The sequence below is a fragment of the Microtus oregoni genome, unplaced genomic scaffold, assembly GCF_018167655.1.
Source record: "Microtus oregoni isolate MIOR12 unplaced genomic scaffold, Mior012 000019F_ref0000042, whole genome shotgun sequence".
Lineage (NCBI taxonomy): Eukaryota > Metazoa > Chordata > Mammalia > Rodentia > Cricetidae > Microtus > Microtus oregoni.
In genome coordinates, this window is record NW_024543078.1 from 35,892,769 (window position 1) to 35,916,953 (window position 24,185).

Consider the following 24,185-nt stretch of genomic DNA (forward strand, 5'->3'; position numbering starts at 1 on the left):
CACAGCCCATCCCAACACCAACCAAGCCTCCTCCCCATTCAAGCACAGCCCCTGTGTTCGTGGGATTGTCTCCTAAACACCTGCTCTTGATCAGGTCTGAGCAATGTAAGAGAAATTAATGACAATAGTAGCCTATGTTACCCTTGGCATTTTTTTAAATTTTTATTTTTGGGGAGCATCTCATAGATCCCGGGCTGGCCTCAGACTTACAGTGGATGGGAGAACGACCTCGAACTCCTGATCTCTTGTCTCTGCCGACAGATTCATATCATTCATTAGCATTCGGTTTGCTTGCTTGCTGAGACAGGGTGTCCCTATGTATCCCCAGCTGGCCTGGAACTCAGCATGTAGCCCAGGCTGCCTCAGACTCACAGTGGTTGTCCTGCTCCTCCCTCCCAGATGTTCAGATTATGTGTGTGCACTGCACACACTTAGACTCTGTATTACAATATTTTAATTTGTTGTTATTTATTATTATTATTATTATTATTATTATTATTATTATTATTATTATTGTGTGTGTGTGTGTGTGTGTGTGTGCGACAGAGGGGGCTGCCCATGCCACAGTATACTTTGTGGAGTTGGTTCTGTCTTTCTGTGGGTTCCAGGGATCAAACTCAAGTCATCAAGCATCTGTGATCAGCATCTCTACCCTCTGAGTCACCTTGCTGGCCAGCCTCTGCACTAAGACAGGGTCTTGCTAGGCAACCCTGACTGTCTTGGAACTCACTATATAGACCAGGCTGGCCTTGAACTCACAGAGATCTGCTTGCCTCTGCCTCCTGAGTGCTGGGATTACAGGCCTGCGCCACTGTGTCAAGCAGTCTTTTCTCCATCAAGCTTTAATCCTTGCGGCAGTCCCAGGAGACCTGGACACTGTATACAACAGCCCAGTGGCGGCAACAGCACCCGCCTGGGTCCTCACCTGAGGCGTCATGGGAGGTCCCAGAGGGTCCCGTGTGTTCTGCGTGTTTGTATGATGGGAAGGAATGGACTCAGGGCCCGTATGACTTCCCCAGTTGTTTTGAGCCCCATTGCCTCCCATGCCTGGACTCATCCTGCACTTAGCCTCAGAGGAAAACCGCTCCATCCACACAGGCCAGGAGTCCTGTCCCTGAGTTACCCAGACGTGGTCAACAATTTTCTGGGGACTCAGCAGTGTGGGACAAGTCGAGGATGCCCTGTACTGTCCAGGGAGCATCAGATTCTGGGGGAACAGTTCCAGGCCTGCCCGGCTTCCAGCATCAGGAGCGCTGAAGAGGAGGGTGGTCTTGGTGCACCCTGGTAGGGAGAAAAGAACACAAGTTGTAAGCCCAAATGCTGTTCTCCCCTCCAGCGGCAGCATCCCCCAAAAGTCATGTTATCTCTTTGAGCTTGAGTTTGCCCAGCTGGAAACCAGAACCACCAATGTCTACCATGGCTGAGGAAATGAAGCAATGCCCACAAAGTGCGTGCTTGGTGCCTGGTGTCGAGCAATGCCCATAACTGCCAGAGAGCTTGTGACACCAAAGGGCTAATGTTCCCTAACACTCTTCTGTCAAGCCTGGGCTTGATGCACAGCTCAGACCCCCTATAACCTCCCCAGTGCCCAGGGCAAGCATGTGACCCAGGCCTGCTTCCTGGTGGAGCCCGCTTGCCTGGTGGAGTCTCTCATGGGTGTGTCTGATACGTACTGGCTGGGTGAGTCCTGGCCGGAAGGCTGAAGACTTCAGGCTGGAGGGCCAGTGTGCAGCACAGGGGAAACAGGGACTCCTTCCCACAATCAAAAGGCTGAGGAGGGGGACAGTGATGTCCCAGAAAATGGACATGGGGACCGGAAGAGGCTGCAGTTTGATGTCCCCCAGGCCAGCTGCTCAACCAACTGAGCTGTGACCTCCGAGGGTCATCACTAACTGACCCTCCCCCAGTCTCATTGTCAGGAAGAGCACCCATCAAAGTCTCCTTCACCCTGGTGGCCCTGCCTGGATCCACTGGCCCTGCCACTAGAAGTCACCTCTTCCTCCTCTAGCCTGGGGCCACAAGCTGGCCTGAGCACCTTCCATAAGCCAAACTGAGCTTTTCTCCATAAAACGCTCCCCACAGAGAAGTGAACCCCCAGCCCTCAGGAGCTCCCTCACCCCCACCCCCCACCCCTGGCCCAACAAGTGAGTCTTGGAGATGGCATTCAAATGCTCATCGCTCTGACCCTAGCGCCCCTGTTTTGAACTTCTGTCACGGTCTAGGTCTCAGTTTCCCCTTTGTACTACAGAGCTGAAATCCCCTGAAGGACCTACCCTAAGAAGCCTGCTATGAGGCCATAGATTGATCACCTCCTCAGAGAGGGAGTCCCGGTACAGCATGATGGATGGGGATCCCACAAGGGGCCGGACAGGCACGCCCACACGCCTGCCACCTACTTCTCTCCCTCCCTCCAGGGGCTCGGCTCCATCTGGTCAGGCACACTGCCAGGCTGATGGATAGGCCGCCCACCAGGCCACCCTCACTGGTGCTGCCACCTGCACTCGTGAAGCTGTAAGGGGATCAGGAGGCCAGGTCTGGGGCGGCTCATTCAATCGTCCAAGAAGCACAGACTTATCCAGGACTTACTGTGTGCTGGAACACAGTGCTAAACCCATAGAGCCGGACATTAGCCATCGCTAAATGGCCGGGACACAGGGTAAACGCCTTCCCGGACCTGACAGGAAGCCAGGTAGATGAGCAGCTCTAGAAACAAGGAAGGAAATGACAAACGCAAGACGGTGGTAGTGAGATGGAGCAGGGGTCAGGAGAGGAGGCACCAGACTGGGATCACAGTTATTGTGCCATGAGCTGGGTACCAGTCCCAGTCCAGCGATGAAGCAGGCTTGGAGACAGAGGACTCGCCCAAGGTCACACAGAGCAACATGCAGAGTTGGGCTGGACGTGAAAGCTCTTGTCCCCTCCGTTCCCTAAGTTCCAGCCTCACCCGCCTCAGCCTGGGCAGACTTGGGTGTCAGGCCTGCCCCCAACAGGCCAGCACCTTCTCACTTGTAGAGGCAGCTGTCCCCCCCTCTTGCTACCTCTGACAGGAGCCAGGCAAGAAATATCACATCATTAAAATGACAAATCCTTTCACTAACTGGACCAGAAGGCTTGCCGCCCAGCCTCACATCCCTTTAGCACCCTCATCCCCCGCCTCAGGCTGCTCTCCTCCCGCAGATGTCAGTCCAGCAGGAGAGCCGTGCAAGGTGCAGCTCAGGACCACAGCCTTGTCCCTAAGGTGACCTTCGGTCCCCAGCCCTAACTCATGGAAGGATGTGGTATTTAAGACCTCATCAGTCCTGTCCATCAAGAGCCTGGGAGGGGTGGGGACTCCATTCCACACATGGGGAGACTGGGGACTGAGCGAGGTGTCCCCTCTCCAAAGGTGGTCTCAGGCAGGGGACTCAAGCAACCCTACCCAACTCTAATGCCAAAGCCTTCCTGCAAGGCCTGTCTGCCTACCTTGGTGCCTGTGTGTATGCGTGTGCACTGAATGTCTGCCTAGGACCCAAGGAGGCCAGAAGAGGGTGTCAGGTCCTCTGAAGTTAGAGATGGCTGTGAGCCACTGTGTGGGTTCTGGGCATTGAACCTGGGTCCTCTAGAAAATCTGCCAGTGCTCTTTAGCAAAGAGCTGTCTCCCCAGCCCTCGTAGGAGGGATGCTTTCTAGCCTGACCTCCACTTTGTGCAGAGAACAGAGCGGGGTTCACTTGCCTAGACTCCCACTCAGGATTCCAGCAACCTGAGCCAGACCTCTGCCCTCAGTTTCCCCATCTGACAGTGGGGGCTGCCTTCTTCATCTTGCCTAGGGCTGTTTGTTGAGTGTGTATTCACACATATACGTGTGCAACAAACATGCCCCATCCAGATGGGAATGGTGCATGCTCAATCGCACTGGTACACGTATCCACATGTCTGCACCTGGTCTGCCAACGCTTGGCTTCTTGGGATCCAGATGTAAGGTCATTCATGCGGACACCTCCACCACATATCCAGTGACTGCGTGTTTGTGTGCAATCCCAGCCAGCAAGTGGTGTCTGTACCACCTAGGTCTGCCCTGGTACACCTGTGTCACACGTCCACAGTCACTGGAGGCCCCAGAGTGTCCAGAACCCTCGAGCAGATGGTAGGAGACACTGCCTGGCCCCGCAAGTAGCCTGGGTCCCCAGAATGACCCCCCTCTTCATCCCTCACCAGGCCCTGCCTGCAAGGACACAGCGTCCGCCTGATGTCCTGGTCTCCTTGGATGCAGACAGAGCACACAGAGGCGTCTGGCGCATCCCAACTCGGTCACAGCAGCAGCACTGGCCCCCAGCCCCCTTCCCTGTACCCAGCGATGCCCTGATTGTCCCTTATCCCTGCTGGGCATCAAAGGCAACTGGCACTTAGTACTCGGGGACTGCAGTGGGGAGAGGGCTCCTTTCAAATCCCACCGCACGGAGTCTCCTCAGTTCGGCCCTGACCTTGCCAAGTCCTCTTCCTAAGTGTCCAATTTGAAAGATGGGGGGGGGGCATTAGGGGATATCTGGGCCTGATTCTCCATAGCCAAGGGAGGGGGTTCAGATTCAGAGGTGCAAAGAGGGAGAAACAGAGTTTTAGAGACCGGGACTTGGAGTATTGGATTGCAGTAGGCCTAAGTCTGGGGGCTGTCTCTCAGTGGCTCCTTGTTGGCCATCTTATAGAGGAGGAAGTTGAGGTCAAGAACCCCCCCCCCGCGACTCTCGCTTCCTGCACTGCCCCACATTAAAGACTAGTACATGGGCATCATGCCCAAGACAGTCCCTGCCTCCCATCTTGCCCTGGGTCAGGGAGGTGACGTTCCCGGAATGGTTTTTCCAGAGCCAGGCGTCTGCCTCCTACTGCTCACAGCACCTGGCTCTGAGCCTGCTCCCCGGCCCTGCCCATTCATCTGCTGTCACTTCCTGGCAGGACAGTGGGTCGTACATCACCTGGCCCGTGCTGAGGCAGTCAGTCCAGGCAGGTGGGCAGCGTGTTGCTGGGTTCAGCGCTACTTACCTATGGTCGGTGGGTATTCAGGTAGTATGGTTCCGCCCTGCAATCTAGGGCCTACTGTCTGCCAAGGAGAGGCCATCTTGGGGCCCCAAGACCTAATCTGGATGTAGCTGTTTATGGAGGGAGGTAAAAGAGTCGAATTGGGGTAGTGGGAGGAGGGGTGGTGGTGCACACCTTTAATCCCAGCAGTTGGGAGGCAGAGGCAGGTGGATCTCTGTGACTTCCAGGCCAGTCAGGTCTACAGAGTGAGTTCAGGACAGCCAGAGCTGTTATATAGAGAAACCTTGTCTTGGAAAACAAAACAAAACAAAAAGTCAGGTGGAGGCCACAGGGTGACTTGGCTGAAGGTGGCAGCTGCCCTATTTGGCAGTATGGGATTTTTCTCTCCCAATCCCTTCCTCCCGAGTAATCTGATAATACAGGAAGCTGGGGCACCATCTCCTGCTGTGGTGCTGTTGAGGACTGAAGAGTGGGAGCTGGGTCATCAAGGAGTAGACTCTAGGCAGGGGTATCCTTATCATCCCTGTCCCTTGTCAGACTCTGGTCCCTGTTCAGCCCGCAAGTCCCCACAATGCGACTTCACCTCCAGGGACACTTCTGTAAGCAACCTCAAGTCCTTCATTTTATTCAACAGTCATTACAGCAGTGAACAGAATCCAGACAAGGAAGGTACACACGTCTGCCATGGGGCACACTGATAAATGTGTTCTTACCAGATGAGGACAAGCGTCACTTGTCTGTCCTCTGCTTGGTTAGTCTAAAGTACTGGTGGCCAGAGAAGGACCGTGTGAAAGGTGACTCTTCCAGAGGACCCCGGTCTGGTCCCCAGTACCCACAGCCACCTGTAACTCCAGCTCCATGAAATCTGACGCCCTCCCCTGGCCTCTGTAGGTGCCTGGACGCAGGTACACATGCCACAACATACACATTTTTTACATTTTTAAAAAATATTTATTTATTTATTTATTTATTTATTATGTATTCAATATTCTGTCTGTGTGTATGCCTGCAGGCCAGAAGAGGGCACCAGACCTCATTACAGATAGTTGTGAGCCACCATGTGGTTGCTGGGAATTGAACTCAGGACCTTTGGAAGAGCAGGCAATGCTCTTAGCCACTGAGCCATCTCTCCAGCCCCCCCCCCATTTTTTTTTCATTTTTAAAAATTTTATTTAACTTATTATTTTGGGTTTTTTTTTTTATTTTTTTTCAAGACAGGGTTTCTCTGTGGTTTTGGAGCCTGTCCTGGAACTAGCTCTTGTAGACCAGGCTGGCCTCGAACTCACAGAGATCCGCCTGCCTCTGCCTCCCGAGTGCTGGGATTAAAGGTGTGTGCCACCACCGCCCGGCCTATTTAACTTATTTTATGTGCACTGGTGTAAAGGTGTCAGATCTCCTGGAACTGGAATAACAGACAGTTGTGAGCTGCCATGTGGGTGCTGGGAATTGAACCTGGGTTCTCTGGAAGAGCAGCCAATGCTCTCAACCACTGAGTCATTTCTTCAGCCCCTAAATACAAATATTTTTTTTAAAAAAAATCTTTGAAGAAGGAGAAGGAAGGGAGGGAAGGAAGGAAGGAAGGAGAGACAAGCCTTGGACTTTTGAGTTAAGACCTGAAAGAATGAGCTAAAAGGCCAGGAAGTGCTGGCGCACGCCTTTAAAAGGCAGAGGCAGGTGGATCTCTGTGTGTTTGAGGCCAGCCTGGTCTACAGAGTGAGTTCCAGGACAGCCAGAGCTATAAGAAACCCTGTCTCGAAAAGCAAAAAACAAACAAACAAACCAAGTGTGCCATAAAGAACCCGAAGAGGAGAGCGTTTCTGGCAGATGAGAGTTAAACCACAAAGACCCTGGGCCAGGAGGGTAAACAGGGAGAGGTCAGGGGCGTGCGGGAATACAGTGAGAACAGGGAGAGGTCAGGGGCGTGCGGGAATACAGTGAGAGCAGGGAGAGGTCAGGGGCGTGCGGGAATACAGTGAGAGCCTGAGGCCGGGGTGAGGAACAGGCGCTGCTGGCCTGGTGGGCGCTTCAACCTGGACAGCTGGGCGTTTGGAGGAGCATTGTAGGCTGGGGCCCAATGGGTGAGACGGAGGACAGGGGCCGCCCTCTCTAGACTGTCTTCCAGACTCCCCTTCTTTCTCCTTTTTTCATTAGTTAATCCAGCAAATATTTGTTGAGCGCCGTTTTAGATTTTTTTTTTTTTTGAGTTCAAGCCTTCCCCCTTCCTAATTCCCACAGTGCATTTTACAATGCCGTACCCATGAGGCTGGGCCAGGAGCCAGGCCCCCACAATTGCTCACACTCACCCACATGGTTCACATGTGTGCCTGAAAACTGTTCCATATTGGTATCCAGGGCCGGTCAGCATGTATCACATGTGTGATGAGAAATTATTCATAGAGCACACATAAGGGTGTCTTCCGTTGAGAATCGACTAAGAGAGTGGACACAAGAGCCCTTCCTATTCTCAAATCTTCCCCTGGGAGCTAAGGATGCGCTCTGTGGTAGATATAGCATGTGTTCTACAGTAGATACAGCATGTGCTCTGTGGTAGATATAGCATGTGTTCTACAGTAGATACAGCATGTGTTCTGTGGTAGATATAGCATGTGTTCTGTGGTAGATATAGCATGTGTTCTGTGGTAGATATAGCATGTGCTCTGTGGTAGATATAGCATGTGTTCTACAGTAGATACAGCATGTGTTCTGTGGTAGATATAGCATGTGCTCTGTGGTAGATATAGCATGTGTTCTGTGGTAGATATAGCATTGCTCCCTGGTAGATAACATGTCCAATGTGTGCAAGGCTCCAGTCCTAGCTCCATAAAAGGTAACAATAAGCAATCAGACGAGGACCTTTTGTAGCTGGCCCGTGAGCCTGGTGAACATAAAGAAATGTCCCTCTGCCCCTGTAGAACTGGGCTATGAGATTGGGGTGGGGTCCCCTCAAGTAGCACAGAGAGGTGGCATGTAGGGCTATTGCCAGTCCCCCTACTCAGACACCTAGGACCACAGCATGGAAGGCGAGCAGATCAGAGGCCCTGCGGTGACCCAGCTATGGCCTGGTAAGGGGTGCTGTCTGCTATGCCCTGCCCCCAACCCTGCATGCCCCTTCAATTCACCGTAGCCCCCTACAGCTTCTCTAATTACGCAGCCATAAAGCACAAATCTCTAACGATCCAATTAGTAACGCCATTGCTGCCCTGTCCAGGATTAATTACCAGTTAACTGCAGCTGTGTTACCATCACTTAGGCTCAACATGATGGGGTGCTGTGGGCCATGAGGGACCTGCCACCCCCAAGGCCTCCAGCTGACCCGGTCCCCTAACTCTGGGACTCCAGCGGATTATAAGGCAGTGTCACACAGATCTGGCAGTGACGGGGGGCTGAGGGGCTCCCCGAGCCCAGCTCCTCCAGAGGCAACGTCTCTGGTCACCTCTCACACACTCTCTGCGAACAAAGCATTTCCCTTCAGTGCCCTGGGTTGATACCAAGCTAATCTCAGTAGCCGAGCCACGGAATGAGGGACGGGGAACTCATCTTCATCCCAGCCTCGTGTCCGTTCAGACCTTTCCGACCTTTTCCTCTGCGCACAGGCACGCAGGAGGGGAGAGCGCACTCTGATGGGCATTCCCGCTTCAGCACTGTCCCTGTCCCAGGGAACACAGGTGCTCCTTTACGACCCTCAGGGCTTTGTGTGGAAGCAGGAGAAATCCCTGCATACAAAGGCAGAGTCCAGGAACTGGCACGTGCTAGCCACTTCTGGGCAGAGAGCCCTGTCCCCAGAGGTATGCAAACAGGTCCCTGACATCAAGGACAGCCATGGAATTGATTAGCCTGTCCTGGACCCCAGAATCAATTCCTTCATATCGTATACTTTCTGGGCTCCCCTTTTTCCCCAGGGGAGGTACCCAGATTCTTAGAGATACAATAACTTGCCCTATAGATGTCCCCAGAAGATAAGCCCAAACTCTACAGCTCCAGGGTACAGGCCTACACATCTCAGCACCGGAATAAGCCTTAATGTCACATGCAGACTGGAAGAGGAGAGGACCGCAGGTCCTAGCCGTTCTCTGGCCAGAAGAGGTAACTTCCACTGACACATCACTTGTGGCTGTGGCACCAGCGTGGCCTGACACGCACCCAGCAGGTACCTCAGACAGTTGGCTGCACTTGTAAGCAACAGACTGAGGCAGGAGTCTGGGAGGCCAGGGCTATCACCACCTTGTGTCTCCTCTATACCAGATACAGTGATTGCTTAGGGAAGGAACCACGAGCAGGAGCAAGGGCCAGGCTGGTGACACCAAGGCTTCCTTCCGTCCTTGCCAAGTCCTGATTCCCAGTCAGCTTCACAGTCTGTGGTTCTGCCAGTTTCCAGCCAGAGGCTCCTACTTTTCTAAGGGGAAGACTGAGGCCTCGCTTAACAGGGACAGGGTCCCTCCCTGCTGCTTTCTGCACAAGACACCCCAAACTCTTCCTAGCCCATTTCTCCCTCTCTCCAGCCTTCTTTCTGTTCCCCTGGAGGCTCTCACCGAGTTTTTAACGTATGCCCAATGCAAGCAGTATTTCTCAGGATAAGGGGCCATATGTGTGAATGTGTGTCTGGTGGGCTCAGTTTCTATGGTAACAATGGCCCTGAGGGTCCTGAGTGCCTCCCCATTTGTGATCACATCTCTTCTGTCATTCAGCTAGGTGAGGCCACTCCTAGACTCAGGGAATCATGGGAGCCAGAGAGTAGGCTCAGAAAGTCTAGAGCCAGGGCCAGTGGCATTAGCTACCTTCACCTTCATTACTAAGCACCTCTTTGTAGCAATCTGTGTGCTGGCAGCCTGGGCCCATTTCACAAGACAGAAAACTGAGGCCCAGACAGTTGCCACCGTCAGGGCACGAAGCCGGTAACAACCTGTAGTCAGGGTTCATCACCTTCACCCTGAATCCCACACCTCTGGGCTCTTTTCCGTCCTCAAGTTGCTTCTGGAGGAGAAACAGATTTAAGGACTGCCCTCTCCACGTCCCTCAGACGACTGGTCATGCTGTCATGTTTGATCCTGTCGCCTTCAGGAGCCAGGCTCCAAAGGTTCAGAGGGGTGTTCAGTACAGGACAGGGATCCGAGCAAACGGAGCCCATGGGTTCCAGACGGCACCCTCTCCTGGCCGGCCTGAGTCTGCAAGCGCACACATTTCATTATTCATCAAGTGAGTGCCTGGACGATGAATATTTTATTCCCCTCCAGACACTGTCCCCACTGGGTTCTTGGAACAACGTTATTCTCCAGCCAAGGCGTAGAGGCCAGAGCCTCCGCTGTCCCTAGACACCCCCTCTCCCCAACCTCTGCCTCTCTACCCCATCGCTTCTTTCCAGTCAGGCCTTTTGGCTCTGGCAACACTGTGGCCAAGGGTGCAGACGTGACCTTGGTGCTTACCTTCCTCAAGTTTGGCTTCCTCTGGTCCCTGGTTCAGGCTGTCTTGGCAGGCTCTCCCGGGTCCTACACCACTTCCTTTAAGCTCAAGGCCTGCCAAAGCCGTACTGGGCGCTCTCCCTGGTGCTGAATGTGGGTGGCAAGAGGTAGCCGGTGTCAGAGAGCAGATCCAGCCAGGGCATGTGTGTTGAGAAGAGAGGCCTCCAGGGGCCCTGGTCTTGGGCAGGGCAGGAACTCTGCCGCTCTTGGGAGGACAGAGTGAGTCTCTGGAGTTGGCGAACTGCAGCTGTTCTCTTCTTGCTGGTATGGCTGTTGAGGAAACAGTTTAAGCTTTCAGTGAATCACCCTTCTGCACTCTCCAGACCGTGTGTGTGTGTGTGTGTGTGTGTGTGTGTGTGTGTATGTATGTATGTTTTGAGACAGGTTTTCTCTATGTAACAGTCCTAGCTGTCCTGGAATTCACTTTGTAGACCAGGTTGGCCTCGAACTCACTGAGATCCGCCTGCCTCTGTCTCCCAAGTGCTGGGTTTAAAGGCATGCACTACCATTGCCTGGCCCCCCAGTCCCTTTTGCCAAGGATAAGCCCTGAGATCCATGAGATCCCCTTGAGAAGGCCTGAGGCCCATGCATCTCCCAGTGGGCACCCTAGGAGCGCAGAGTGATGGCAATATCTCCTTCCCCAGATGGGGAGCGACAGACGTAATTCACACCCTGGGATCGCACCGTCTGCTCCCTTGATGTGCAGAGAGGACAGGGCAGCTGGGTGACTGTCAGGCATTCATTCTCTCTCACACTCATTTCACAGGGTTCCCGGTCCTCTGCCCAAGTCCAACCCACACGTGGGGAGTCGGAGGGATGAGGACTCAGAACCTGCCTTTCTCATGATTTCTTTATGCGCATTGGTGTTTTGCCTGCCCATGTGTCTGCATGAGTGTTACAATATAAAGCACGTTACAAGAACACTATACACTCCTAGAGGGAGAGCAGTTATAGAAAGAGCAAATTGACCTCTAAAAGAGGTTTAATAAACCCCAGCAATAGATTGTATAATGCTTTATTAACTTTGTATTTTCTAAATGCTAATGAGAAAGTAACAACAGCCACATGAGCTACTCCTTACCTCTACTGGACCCTCAAACCAAAGGACCAAGCCTGCCTTTGCCGCCTTATATTCCTCTCTGCCCAGCCACCATTTCCTGTTTCCTCCTCCCTAGTGCTGGGATTAAAGGCATATGCCACTGCTGCCTGGTCTCTATGGTTAACTAGCGGCTGGCTTCTCACTCTGATCTCCAGGTAAGCTTTATTTGTTAGAACAAGAACAAAATATCACCACAGGATCCCCTGGAACTGGAGTTACAGACGGGTGTGATCTGTCTGGTGGGTACTGGGAATTGAACCCGGCTCCTCTGGAAGAGCAGATAGTGCTCTCAACTGCTGAGCCATCTCTCCAGCCCCCAGAGCTGCCTTCTAAAGCTAAGAGTGATCTTCACATCTTTAACCTCTTCACTCCACAACAGACTTCTCCTGACTTGATGAAATCAGAGCCTTATTGTTTTGCATTAGATGCATTCCCATCTAATAGATGGACAAACTGAGGCTCAGTAGGACCCTGCTAGTGAGCTCTGGCTTCTAGAGTTCTGACTGTTCCTCACATCACGTTTCCTGACCCCATGCCCTGAGATTTTCAAAGTCCTACCTCCATATCTCTCTGTAAAAGCTTTGCCCCACCGACATCAGACAGCAGGACTTTGGTATCAGCCACACTCTGCAGCCCCGTGGCCCTTGCTCTGTGGGCCCTAGGCACAGCAGTGCCTTGCCTTCATGCTGGCGTTGAATGAAGGGGCTGGCACATGGGGGCCGTCCATTGAATATCACACACAGCACTGGAGGGTGGGGGAGGTTGACAGTGCTTCCCAGAGCAGCCAGGTTCCCAGAGTCTAGAAGAGCAGGGAGAACCAGCACACGCCAGAGCTTGGCCTCGGGAGCCCCTGCCTCTGCCTTGGGCCTCATCTCCAACTCTGCCTCAGAAGACTCTATAGCTGGATTTGGTCTCTATAGCTCCCTCAGCAGGCATGTCCTTGCCTGTGAGTGAGAGCAAGGCATTGGGGAGGGGGACCAGGCGATTTGCATGCATAGCCCAGCTATGTCCTATGGCCCCAGCTAGCAGGCAAAGAGGAGCAGGTACAGGTACTATACAGAAAGGGCAGCCCTCTGGGTCAGCGGGTAGAATGTCCTGGGCTGTGGCTTTGCATCAGGGGAGAGTGGAGGGACCAGCTTGAGATACCAGGGGACCGAAATGTCCAAGATTGCCCAGGGGGGCGTGGTTCACTGTGATGCTAAAGCCATCATCCCAGAGTGGCCTGCCACTCTGACCTGGAGGATGTGGACAGCTTGACCCCTTGGAAGCAGACCAAGGCCAGTGTCTGGGGGCCAGTTCCTGTATCCATGGACACCCGCACCTCAGCATAGACTCGCAAGGCCTGGATGGATGGAGGATGCCCACTTGACTTGTTCTTCGTTCCTTTCTGCCTCTTCTTTTGAGATTTTCCCTGACCAGGCGGCAAGGCCAGCGGCTTCAGGGAACCGGAGGGAGCTGCCTTGTCCCGCTGTGGCGGCCTCCCAAGAAAGAACCAAGAGGTGTGCTTCCTGCCAGTCTGTCAGCAGCTCCCTTGGCAAACTGTCTGGGAAGGCTTAGCAAGTGAGGTGCTTACAGATCACCCTTTGATCAATACTTGACACCATGATTAGTAGTTTGTATTCCCATGGGGGGATTTTTGTGCTAACAGGAAACCCCAAGAGATCCCGGGAGGTCAGGAGCCATTCACTTAGATCACTTCATTTTCCTCCCTGCCTGAGCGGTATCATTTACCTCACATGTGGGGAAACTGAGGCCCTGGGAGGTTAAGGAACATGACTGACGTCCCATCGAAGGGAGGTGTTAGATCAAGAGCAGATGCAATGTCTCTGGGTCTGTGGCTGATTCTTCCTTTGCCACAGCTCTGCTCCGTCAGAAGTCCTAAGGGGTCATAAGGACCCAGCTGACTCGGTGGATGGTCAAGAAGAGCTTTGGGGGACTTTTCTGGGAGTTCTTACAACTCCAACCCCAGGTCTGTACAGGCAGCAAGCTGCTCCAGAGGCCTGAGGCAGACATTCAGATGACAGCTGGGGTTTGCCTGGCTTCTCGACAGGTTTCATATGCCTGTGAAGATTCAGAGCATGTCCAAATGCTGCCTTGGCCCAGGGTGGCTGGGGCTGGTGTCTCTCACCGAGCCCCCTCTCTCCCGGCCCAAGTCAGGGCTATGACTAATCATCAACAAAAGCAGAAACAAGCAGAAAAATGTAATCAGCTTGGGAAGGGCATGGCCAGGCAGGGATGTGGCAATCAGCTTTCCCGCTGGGGCCTTCGGCTGATTGGACCCAAGGGGGCAGGGAGATAGTTCAGACGGGGGTTCCAGCTGAGGCCCACCCAGGCCAGAAGGTCACCATATCCCATAACTGTACCTGTGCACACATATCTGTGCCCATCCATGTGTGCATACCACTCCCAACTCAAGGGCCTTCACACTTGGCCACACCTGCCTCCTGGCTTATGCCCTTCCCTGCCAGCTCACAGTCCCGGCACACGTAGGTGGTCATGCACACTCATCGGCATGTGGATTTGAAAACGCATGTACACAGTGTCCTGGACGAAGAATAAGATAAACACATGCACATGCTGCCCCTCAGACACTTGTTCCCACCCCCGTAGCACACATGCTCAAGATCTGAGGAAGGTCTAACCTGCAGCCATGTGACCAGCAGGCCCTGGGTCATCTGTCTCCTCCTCACTGCCCCTGGGGACATGAGACAGACCTTGGCTCCTGCCCTGCAAGCTGAGTGCCAGGGGCCCCGAGGAGGATCCAGGACTGGAGGATCCAGGACTAGAGCCCCGTGTGGGATCCAGTCAACTGCTGGTGTCAGTCACAGGCCGGTAGTCTCCTGCAGAGCAGATCTGTGCTTGGTCCTGCTTGGTGACCTTGGCCAACGTCCTTTTTTAAGCCTCAGTTTCCCCACCTTGGAGGCTCTCCTGGCACCAACACGAGGATCACTGGTTTTGAGGATCCCCGCACCTAGGGAAACCTCACCTTTCTGGGTCTCTAGTCGTTAGTTCTCATCTCTCCGCGCTTGCTGGGGGAGGGCTAGAGGGGCAGGTGGGACGGTGGGTACAAGGAACAGCTCCACCCCCAGTCCACACCACCGTGGTCCCGCTGGCTGAGAACGTGGGGTGCGGGAGACAACAATCCTAAGCAGACTGGGGGAAAGCAGAATCGGGGCGAACCGGAGAGAAGGCTCCCGGGCAGGCTCGGGGCGGCCGCTCAGGGGCCGACAGCGGGAAGGGGCGGGGGCGGGAGGGGCGGGCGGGGGAGGCGGGAGCGCGGCGAGCGCCGCACAGAGCGAGCAAGCGAGCGAGCTAGAGTGCAGGCGGCGGCGGCGGGAGCCGGAGCGGCGGGCCGGGTGGCCGCACCAGCGAGCGGGCGGCGAGCAGCGCAGAGCGCGCGGGGCAGCGCGGAGGGAGCGCAGCGTGCGGCGGTCGGAGCCGGAGCCGAGAGGCCGGAGCGGCGCCGCCCCCGCTGTCCCTGCGAGGCCCCGGCCGGGAGCCCGACGAGGGAGCTGGCGGAATGGCCCCGCGGCCCGGGGCGCGGGGGCGCTAGGTCCCGGGCGGGTGCCCCGTACCTCGCCGCCGCCACCGCGCGCCGCACCGCGCGCCCGGCCCGCTCCGGCCGCCCCCGGGGCCACCGGCGGCCCATGAGCCCCGGCCTCAAAGTTTGCGGCGGGCGGGCGGGCGCGGAGCCTCCAAGATGCCGTTCCACCCGGTGACGGCGGCGTTGATGTACCGGGGCATCTACACCGTGCCCAACCTGCTGTCGGAGCAGCGCCCGGTGGATATTCCTGAGGACGAGCTGGAGGGTGAGTGCCCCGCCGGGACCCCCGCCACGAGCCCTCCTACCTGTGCGCCCAGGTGCCGCGCTGGCTGGCCGGGGGGGCGCCGGGGACCCTGCTGCACGACTCGGATGAACGACTGCGCGGGAGGCGGGACGGCCCGGCTGCCCAGTGCTCCGCGGTAGGGGTTGCCGCGGCGCGGGGACAGCGCGGCCCCTGCCCGCGTGGCCCCCGGCGCTGCGGAAACTTGCGGGGCCCCGCAGCGGGATCGTTGGGCCGCATGGCCCGCGGTGACGGTGCGGCAAGGCGGCGGGGGCTGAAGCTGGGGGTCCGAGCTGTGCCCTCCGCGCCCGCCGCCTGAGCGCCGGCATCCTGATCCCTTCTACGGCGCCCGCCCGTGGCTCTGCGCTCCTATTGACATTCCGCTCGTGTCGCGTTCAGAATCCAATCCGCTCCGGCAGCGGGAGAAGGGGAGAGGGCGACTGCCCCGCTCTTGCCGGGTGCCGGGGCTGCCCTCATCCCCTTCTGCGGCCCTGCGAGGGACCCCCCACCCGTGCGCTGCCAAAGCGGCCGGGAGGCGGTGGCGACAACAAGTGGCCGGATTGGTAGGCTCAGTCGAGATAGCAAAGCCTGGAAGGGAAAGGCAGAGGCCGGAACCCAATCCTCCCCCGACCCTAGTCCTTGTGCCTTTCGGGAATAGGGACCGCAGGCTGTTGGCTATTGAAGATCAGCGCAGCAGGCAGCGGCTGGGGTTCCCGGACTGAGTGTCCTGGGGCGCAGTGAGACCCCTGGGGCCTTCCTAGCTCCTTCTCTGCTGAGATTGGGGGCGGGGGTATGCTCAAGATTCCCCTCCCCCAGGCCTCTTGAGGACCCACGTGGAGTGGAGTCGGGGACTCTGAACTGAAGGGAGTCTTGGTCCCTTAGGATGTTTGTCGGCTGCTGGGGGAGGGGCTGATATTACCCAGAGAATGGGCCAGTCTCCTATCGCTGGAGTCGAGGGGTCTCAGCTCTGGGGTCTCATCTGAGCCCATAGGAATGCATTGGAGGGACCAACACAGAAAGGACAATAGTAGGAGCTCAAGGGGGAGCCTTTCATAAAGTCTTTTCTTCGTCCAGGCCTGGCCTGGGGCAAATTTTGGGCGAGTAGACTGTGGCGAGAAAGAGAAAGCAACTCCCATGCTCACTGCACCACAGGCACCAGACACCGCTTCCCAAAGCCAGCCCGCACTCAGGTACAGAGGGGCCTCTCGGCCTCAACACAGGCGGGACAGATGGAAGGATGCTGTCCCTGACCTGACCTTAGCATTCACCCTGTGAAACCCAGGTCCTGTCCTGTCTGGACCAAAGCAGAGCCTCCTTCAGGTCGAGGGAAAGGTGGGAGGTGATAGGGTCTGGGAGGGGCACACGGCACAGGCCAGTTTTCCTTTACTTTATCGCCTCTTATTCTGGGCCACACAGAAGCCTTCCTCTTCATGCCTGGGACAGAGGCAACATGTCTTCCCAAACCCCAGGCAGGTTTGGCTTCATTCCCTCCTTTGCTTCCAGCATCCCAACCATGACCCTGGCTCCACAGTTCCAGGTCTCACTGTGTCCCTCCACTCCTGATCCCCTGGTACTAGAGTGCACACTCAGGGACAGGGAGAAGCTGAGAGAGACCGGCATGCAGGGGTGGGTAGGGCAACGGTGGGCAGTGCAAGGGCAAGGAGGCCCAAGATCCATCTGAGCCATCCCGCGGACATGCTGGCAGAAGCCCAGCCGCGTTAGTCACCGTCCTACCAAACACACACCCTGCTTCTCTTTGATCCCCTTCAGGGCTAGCGGAGGGACCCTGATGCAGGGGGCACCTGAAGGACAGGGTCATCCCTGTGGCTGGCAGGTGGAGGGCACAGAGCCAGCAGACGCCTGTGGGAATCTGCACATGAAGGCAGGAAGTTGTCCCTGGTTCTTGGCTGCGAAGGCCCTGTCCAGGTCCTGGGCTCCTTGCAGCAGGCTTGCATGCCAGCACTGAGTGCGGAGTGGCTGTCCTTCCTCCAGATGCTACCTCTGCCCTCTCAGCCTCTCCAGGACACGCTAGCATTCCTGTCCAAGGGCAGCTGGGGTGAGACCCAGGCCCATTGCTGGAAGGAGTTTGTGAGGAAGCCACATGGACCGGAGAGGGTAGTAGTGGCCTGGGATGAAATACTGCAGACACCTCGTGCCTGCCTGCTGCAGAAATCCAAGGGGGGGGTCAATCTGTGTGGGCGGGGGACCAGGAGCAGGAAGGGAGGAGGGGGATGTGGGGGTGAAATGAGAACAGCCAGGCAGCACTGGGTTCGAGTCTCTACACCCTTGGCTCGTGGGGTGAACTTGGACGATCGTTTGCCTATGAGTCCTGGTTTCAGCATCTATAAAAGTGGGTTGGCGTTGTCATTTCCAGGAGGAATGGCGTGGGAGTACTCAGCACAGGGCCTGGTGGTGGGGGCTAAGGACCCAAATGTAACGGCAGAAGAGACTGAGGAAGAGCACCCTATGAGCCTGGAGAGTGTAGGGTGGCAGCAAGGGGCGTGGGGATTGGCCAAGAAGGCCAGTTAGGGGCCGGACTGGGGACCCTTGGCCCTGGGGAAGCTGTTCATAGCTAATTGGCAGGGGGAGGAAGGGGCTAGCAGAGTTAACTTGGAGGTCCACCCCAGCCCCTGTGAGAGAGGCAAGTGTACTTCTCCTGAATACCCCACCATGGTTGGAACAACCCCCCCACCCCCACCCCGCCTTCTGAATGTATCCAAGCAGGGACCTCCAGGAACACCGAGACAGACTTCCAGCATTCAAGGGTAGGGATGGAAATGGCCGGCCAGGAAGAGGAGAGAGGCAAACAGCCACACAGCTAGGTTCGGGGGTACACACTTGACTGTGGAGCCTGTGTTGAGGGTGGCCAACTGGGAGCACTAGGGTAGGTGCACACACCCCCCACCCCCACCCCCGCTTTCTGCCTTTGCTTCCTTAAGCCAAGCTCAGCAGCCACCTCTGCACAGGCCAAAAAATCAGGGCGGATGAAGAGTTGGGGCGCAGGGCCAATGCCGCGGACAATGGCAGCCACCACAGATGACTACTGCCCCTTCAGGGTCCCCTGTCTATCCAGACAAACTCCCTGGCAGAACACTGCTTCCTTTTGGGTCTGCTAGAGACTCGGCTCCTGTACAGCCACAGGTTGGGGAGGGTCTGGGAATGTCAGACTAAAAGCTGCGAGTAGGGGACAACATCAGCCTGGAAACCTAGAGGCCCTGCCAGCCCATTCCCGGGCCAGACATCCCTATGCCAAGATGGAGTACAATGAGTTTTGTCTGGCCTTACAGGGCAGGGAAGGAACAAGGCTTTCGGGGAATGTACCTAGCAATATGTCCATGACATACAGTGACAGGCACCCTGAAACCCACCCCCTTAAGGAACCCTTAGCAGAGGCCAGACCCCAGCCATGGGACAAGAACCTCATCCTAGACTCAGAGGGAAATAAGTGCCTTGCCCCGGTCTTGGCTGCTGAGCAGGGGGGAGCTAGAATTCAAACCCAGGCCTTGGGTTTTTGTCCCAGCCAGCACGCAGGCCAGCCTCGCATCCCAGGTTCACCCAGGCCTCCTTTCCCTTCCCACACTGCCATCTGGGATGGTCTACTGACAATGGCCACCTCAAAGTCAGGCTTGGCCAGACACTTGCATCTACGATTGTTCTTGTTCCAGCATTGATTACAGAGAGCTGCACTGTACAGGTTAACGGTAACGATGGGCCAGAGCTGGGATTCACCCTGGATCTATGACGGCAGACCCCGGGGTCTGTGACAGCAGCTGCTTCTCTGACTCCCTGGGCCTCTGTCGGCAGATGGAGGTGAACCGGGCTGGGTCGGCGCTCTGAAACATTAGTGTGAGCTAGGTGAGCTGGGAGGGTGGGGGTTGGGAGAGGCACAGATGGAGAGCCGCCGGCTATGAGTTTACCCAGTAGCCTTGGGAGGTCAGCCCTGCCTGGGCCATGATGTCTTTGGTACCCACGCGGCTGTCTCAGAGCCCGTCCCCTGAGCATATATCCCGAGAGTCACTTGCTCATTATTGTCCCTCCTGTCTGGAGCATTTTCCTCGCGGGCCTCAGAAAAGGGCATCAGGGCAGCCCTGCAACTGGGGAGTCACCTTGAACCCTGCTCAGACATCAGCTCGCAGCAGAGGGTGGCTTTCGCAGCAGCCCCACCGTATCTAGGACTTTCCCATCCTTCCTTGAGCTTCCTAATTGACTTCATTTTCCAAGGGGTACAATTTCTGACTGTGCCGCTTCCCAAACCAACCCGTGGCTGCTTCCCTCATCTCCAGCCTTATCGCTCTCCTCTGTGGGTGGCCCAAAGACCTTGTACGAGGTGCGCAAACCTCTGCTTGAGCCTTCCTCTGAGGGCTCTAGGAGACCGGCCCAACGTCGGCCATTCCGTTCTTTCATTATCCAGCAGGTCTCTACTCCAGTGACAGGTCCTGCTCCAGGGAACGGGGACACTGTCGCAGAACAATCCATTTTAGGGGAAGAGAAGATGTGTGGAGGGGTGGGCAACTAGAGCAAAGGCCAGGCCAGCTCAGGGCAGAGGGGCAGAGTCATGCCAGCTGGGACTCCGGGCTACACCTGAGTTAGATACGAGAACAGAATAATGCTGCAGACAAAGCAGCAGCAGATTCAGAGCGGTCTTGGTGTCCCCAGGCTTGAGGGTCCCCCTGGGGACTGTGCCCATGATACCAGTCCAGAAAGGTGACAACATGGTTAGAAATGAGATGGGGCGGGGGAGGAAGAACGGAAGCACTCCGCGGCAGCCATGACTGCTGCCAGGCCTTCTCTGGTCACAAGGGGCACATTGCCTCCCTCAGGGCCCAGGAAAATGTTGGTGGTACTTGGCCTAGAGCTGCCAGGGTCCAGAGTTTTCAGTACCACCTGGATCTGGCTCCAATCTGCCAGCTCAGCTCAGCTACTTTCCTGGCCCTAAAGCTCCTAGTACAGAAACCAGTTCCAGAGACTTGCCTGAGGTGTGTGTGTCGGGGGTGTGTGTATGGGGGGGGGGGGTATTGTTTACCTCAGCCTACTTGTGGGACTGTGACTTCCAGTTCTCCTACATGAGTCCACATGGAAGAGGTGAGGACTGAGACCTGGGTGGGGTCAAGCCACCTTTCTGTGGGCCATGACTTCTGCTCTGTGGCAGGGCCACACTGCTGGCCCGCACTCTCTGAACGTGTAACTAGCAGCACAGTGTAGGAGCCTTGAATTTTCAGAGTTAGGCTGGCCTCCCGGCCTCAGTAGAGCAGCATGGAGCATCTCATGTCTTTATTCTCACACACACACACGACTTGACTGCCTACTGAGTCAGGGGAACAACTTAGGCAAAGGGGCCAGGAGGCTGCCAAACGAACAAGAGCCCACAGGGAACTGGATCTAAGGACTGAAGTCTGTTCCTCTAGGGCAATGTTCTTTAGGACCCTGCCAAGTGTGATAATCAAGGCAGAAGCAGACAGACAGGTGGGGCAAAGGTGAAAGGTTAGGGCCCTTCAAGTCCTCCCCCTCCCCGCTTCTGCCTGAGCGCTGCTCACACATTGCACCCACTTGCTGTAGGTAAGACTAAGGCTGGTCTGGGCGCATGTGTTGAGTTGCCTGGTCCCCAGGTCCTAGTCAAGTGGACTGTTCCTCCCAGAATCCCTCAGGTCCTCAGGCCTCAGTCTTTCCTACTATGCCATGCAGAGTATGAAGCTCAGAGATCATGCCTGGGCCTGGTGGGGATCAGCTATTGTATCTATTTTCGTCTAAACCAGGAGGCCTGTGAATTTTAGCCATCACTTAGTAGCTTGAGTCACGTGGCCATCCCACCGTGAGCTAATACTGCCTGACGGCAAGAGTCTGAACTGAGAGAGGAAGCCCAACAGGAAGATGAGGCAAGAATCTGGCGTTCTCCCTGTGCCCACCAGGAAGGCTGTCAGACCCACGGGTGGCCACTGTCTCAAGCCGGGTACACCTTTGTCTCCTCTGCCTTGCCTGCCCAGAGACTCCAGATCACAGCCCAAGAGTGACCTGGACACCCTATGACAGAGTTCTAGGTTCTGAGTGGGGCTCAGATCCTAGGAATCTGGGAAAGGGGACACTGGGGTCAGGCCGAGGTTTCAGCCTTCTGTTCCTCCACAGAGATCCGAGAGGCCTTCAAGGTGTTTGACCGCGATGGCAATGGCTTCATCTCTAAGCAGGAGCTGGGGACAGCCATGCGCTCCTTGGGTTACATGCCCAACGAGGTGGAGCTGGAGGTTATCATCCAGCGGCTGGACATGGATGGTGAGATGCCCTGCCTCGATCTCCTTCCCACCATCACTTAGGCCCCAGCGCCTGAACCATGGAGGCTGAGGCCGCTCTGGCCTCTTACCTCTTGCACTTCTCAGCCTAGAAAGTGAGGGGACAGGAGGTGTGACAGCCACACACAGGATCTAAGACTGCCCCTTCCACTCTGGTCTGAGAAGGATTTTAAGGTTGGAAAAGGGGGTTAAAATAACTCTCAGCTTCCATCACCCAAATAAATGGTAGCTGTATTTGCCACCTGCTATTTTTATTAAAGAAAAACTCCTAAGAATGATTGGCAATGCCAAGTCCCCTCTGCTTCATCCCACCTGTTGCCTCCTCGCCCCTTCCTCTCCCTCCAGAGCAGGCACTGGTCTGGGCAGCTGGCTTCATGCTGAGCCTTACTCCCATCTGAATGGCAGAGTGATGATCGCTGTGCTGGGGAGCCATGGGGAGTTCTGAGTGTACTAGGAGAGTTCACACATCTGGGGACCATCTGCTGCTCTCCTCCCCCAGCCCCCAGGAGAGCCCCATCACCAGCTCAGAGCCTGGCATGTTAGGCATCCCTGAAACTAACTGGAGGCTCAGGGAAGGGGTTGAGGTCCCATGGAAGGCCTGAGGCAGGCCAAAATTCCATTTCATGCCTTTTGAACTCTGGGGTGCCTTCATGCTCTCAGCCTGACCCATTCATTAGTCCTGTGCCCACTCTAGGTGATGGCCAAGTGGACTTCGAGGAGTTTGTAACACTCCTGGGACCCAAGCTTTCCACCTCGGGGATCCCGGAGAAGTTCCACGGTACTGACTTTGACACTGTCTTCTGGAAGGTATGCCCTGGCTGCCGGGACTCTGCTGTGTGACTGTGGAGGTGTTGAGGGGCCTGTGTGTGGTCAGATCCACACTGTAACGAGAGGAATGGCCACTGTGCACTGGATATCCTGCTTCCTGGAGGCCTGGGCTCCTTGAGGCAATGGACCAGGTGGTCCTACTCTTACAGGATCTGGAGGCTTGTCTTTGGACTTGTGTTCCTACAGGGCGCTGGGTGGGGAATGTGGCAGGGTAGTGGTCAGAGCTTGTCCCTTTTGCCACCCAAGTGTGACATGCAGAAGCTGACGGTGGACGAGCTGAAGCGACTCCTCTATGACACCTTCTGCGAGCACCTGTCCATGAAGGACATCGAGAACATCATCATGACCGAGGAGGAGAGCCACCTGGGCACCACCGAGGAGTGTCCTGTGGACGTGGAGAGTGAGTGGCCTGCCTTGGGACCTCGTGGGTGGGTTCTGATGCTTGAGCAGGGGACACACCAGGGGTTTGCATGGGGCCTCCTTGTCCCCAGCCTTGTGTCCTTGTTTGCCCCAAGTCAAGTCCACATGCCAAAGTGCAGACCTGACTCCATCCCTTTGCTGTCCCCTTCTGTCTTCCCCCGGTGTTCCTGGTGGGCGGCTGCAGCCTGTTCCAACCAGCAGATCCGCCAGACGTGTGTGCGCAAGAGCCTGATCTGCGCCTTCGCCATCGCCTTCATCATCAGTGTCATGCTCATTGCAGCCAACCAGGTGCTGCGCAGTGGCATGAAATAGGCACTAACGTGCCCGCCTGGCACACTCCACACCCACTGCTGCCTGCAGCCTTTCCCCTCAGCTTACTCTTTGGGCCACCACCCACAGGCACTTTGAGCCTGGACACTGACCACCCCAATCCTAGCCCTATACTCTGCCTGTGCCCCTACCTGGCCTGTATGTAGCGTTAACTTCCCACCACCCAGGAGCTCCTGGGAAAGGAGGGGCTTTACAGGAGTCCCTAGGATCCAGCTGTCATCTTTTAGGCAGGAGAGAAACTCATGTCCAGAGCTGTGGGTGGGGTGGAGGTGGGCACAAGGCTGGGGTTCCTGGGTCCCTTCCTCCGATCCTCCTTAGACTCAAAGCCAGTCCTCCCATCCACCTTCTGGGGCTTGTGTCTGTCCATTTCAGAGGTGAGGAGCCTGAGGCTGGGGGTGGGGGCTAAGATCTGGCTTCAGATTCTTCTTCCACATGGCTTTTCAGGAAAGGCAAATGCTCACGCAAGATGGGGCATCAGAGGTAGCTCTGAGGCCCATGAATTGCCAAGCCTTCCACCAAAGTTGTCTCCCAGCACAGAACCTAGAAACCCAACTGAGGAGGAGAGCAGAGCTCCTGTAGCCCACACGACTTCCCCATTGGCCAGGGTGCAACCTGAAGGACCTGACTTCCCTGAGGATCTGGCCTGCCCTTCTGGGGTCCCACTTCTCTGTACTCCCAAGGCCGGAGATCCAGCTCTCGTAAGCGCTCCACGTGTGCCATCCCATTTCCTGGCACTGGTGCAGCCTGGGCAGACGCAGGGCCGAGACAGTTGGCAGAGTCCTTGGGCTTCTTTCCCTAGCCTGGGGCCACAGCCACACTGGCATGCTCTGTGCCCAGCCTGGCTGAGCCCCTACTGATCCCTAAGCAAGAAGGGCTGTATGCAGAGGACACCCTGGAGGGGATTTTGTCTCATTCCAGCCCGCCTGTCCCCTGACG

The 24,185-nt window shown here is 56.0% G+C and overlaps 2 protein-coding genes across 3 annotated transcripts; one reads left to right on the forward strand and one right to left on the reverse strand.

The window, feature by feature from the left end:
- Positions 1-539: 539 nt before the first annotated feature.
- LOC121459422 lies at positions 540-15,930 on the reverse strand. Of its 2 annotated transcripts, none has more exons than XM_041669170.1 (4): positions 15,416-15,930; positions 14,209-14,261; positions 10,432-10,737; positions 540-1,281 (listed from the first exon to the last, which is right to left on the reverse strand). In XM_041669170.1, exons 1-4 carry the CDS (start codon positions 15,628-15,630, stop codon positions 836-838), a joined length of 1,020 nt encoding a protein of 339 aa, XP_041525104.1. In that variant the 5' UTR covers positions 15,631-15,930; the 3' UTR covers positions 540-835. The 2 variants fall into 2 exon arrangements, with proteins under 2 accessions (XP_041525104.1, XP_041525105.1); XM_041669171.1 differs by lacking the exon at positions 540-1,281 and adding an exon at positions 9,328-10,173.
- Positions 14,867-24,076, forward strand: LOC121459423 (calcium-binding protein 7). The gene is made up of 5 exons (XM_041669172.1): positions 14,867-15,375; positions 21,511-21,654; positions 22,366-22,478; positions 22,746-22,899; positions 23,104-24,076. Exons 1-5 carry the CDS (start codon positions 15,267-15,269, stop codon positions 23,229-23,231), a joined length of 648 nt encoding a protein of 215 aa, XP_041525106.1. The 5' UTR covers positions 14,867-15,266; the 3' UTR covers positions 23,232-24,076.
- The last annotated feature ends 109 nt before the right edge of the window (positions 24,077-24,185 follow it).

Bases quoted from the DNA above. Each gene is read 5' to 3' on its own strand.
- LOC121459423 (XM_041669172.1), top strand. From the start codon at position 15,267: ATGCCGTTCCACCCGGTGACGGCGGCGTTGATGTACCGGGGCATCTAC. The intron at 15,376-21,510 runs GTGAGTGCCCCG...GTTCCTCCACAG, and splicing joins TCCTGAGGACGAGCTGGAGG to AGATCCGAGAGGCCTTCAAG. The intron at 22,900-23,103 runs GTGAGTGGCCTG...GGGCGGCTGCAG, and splicing joins GTGTCCTGTGGACGTGGAGA to CCTGTTCCAACCAGCAGATC.
- LOC121459422 (XM_041669170.1), bottom strand. From the start codon at position 15,630: ATGCGGCCCAACGATCCCGCTGCGGGGCCCCGCAAGTTTCCGCAGCGC. The intron at 14,262-15,415 runs GTAGGAGGGCTC...TCATGTCCCCAG, and splicing joins CGCGGCACCTGGGCGCACAG to GGGCAGTGAGGAGGAGACAG. The intron at 10,738-14,208 runs GTTAGACCTTCC...TTTCCTCAACAG, and splicing joins TGCTGGTCACATGGCTGCAG to CCATACCAGCAAGAAGAGAA.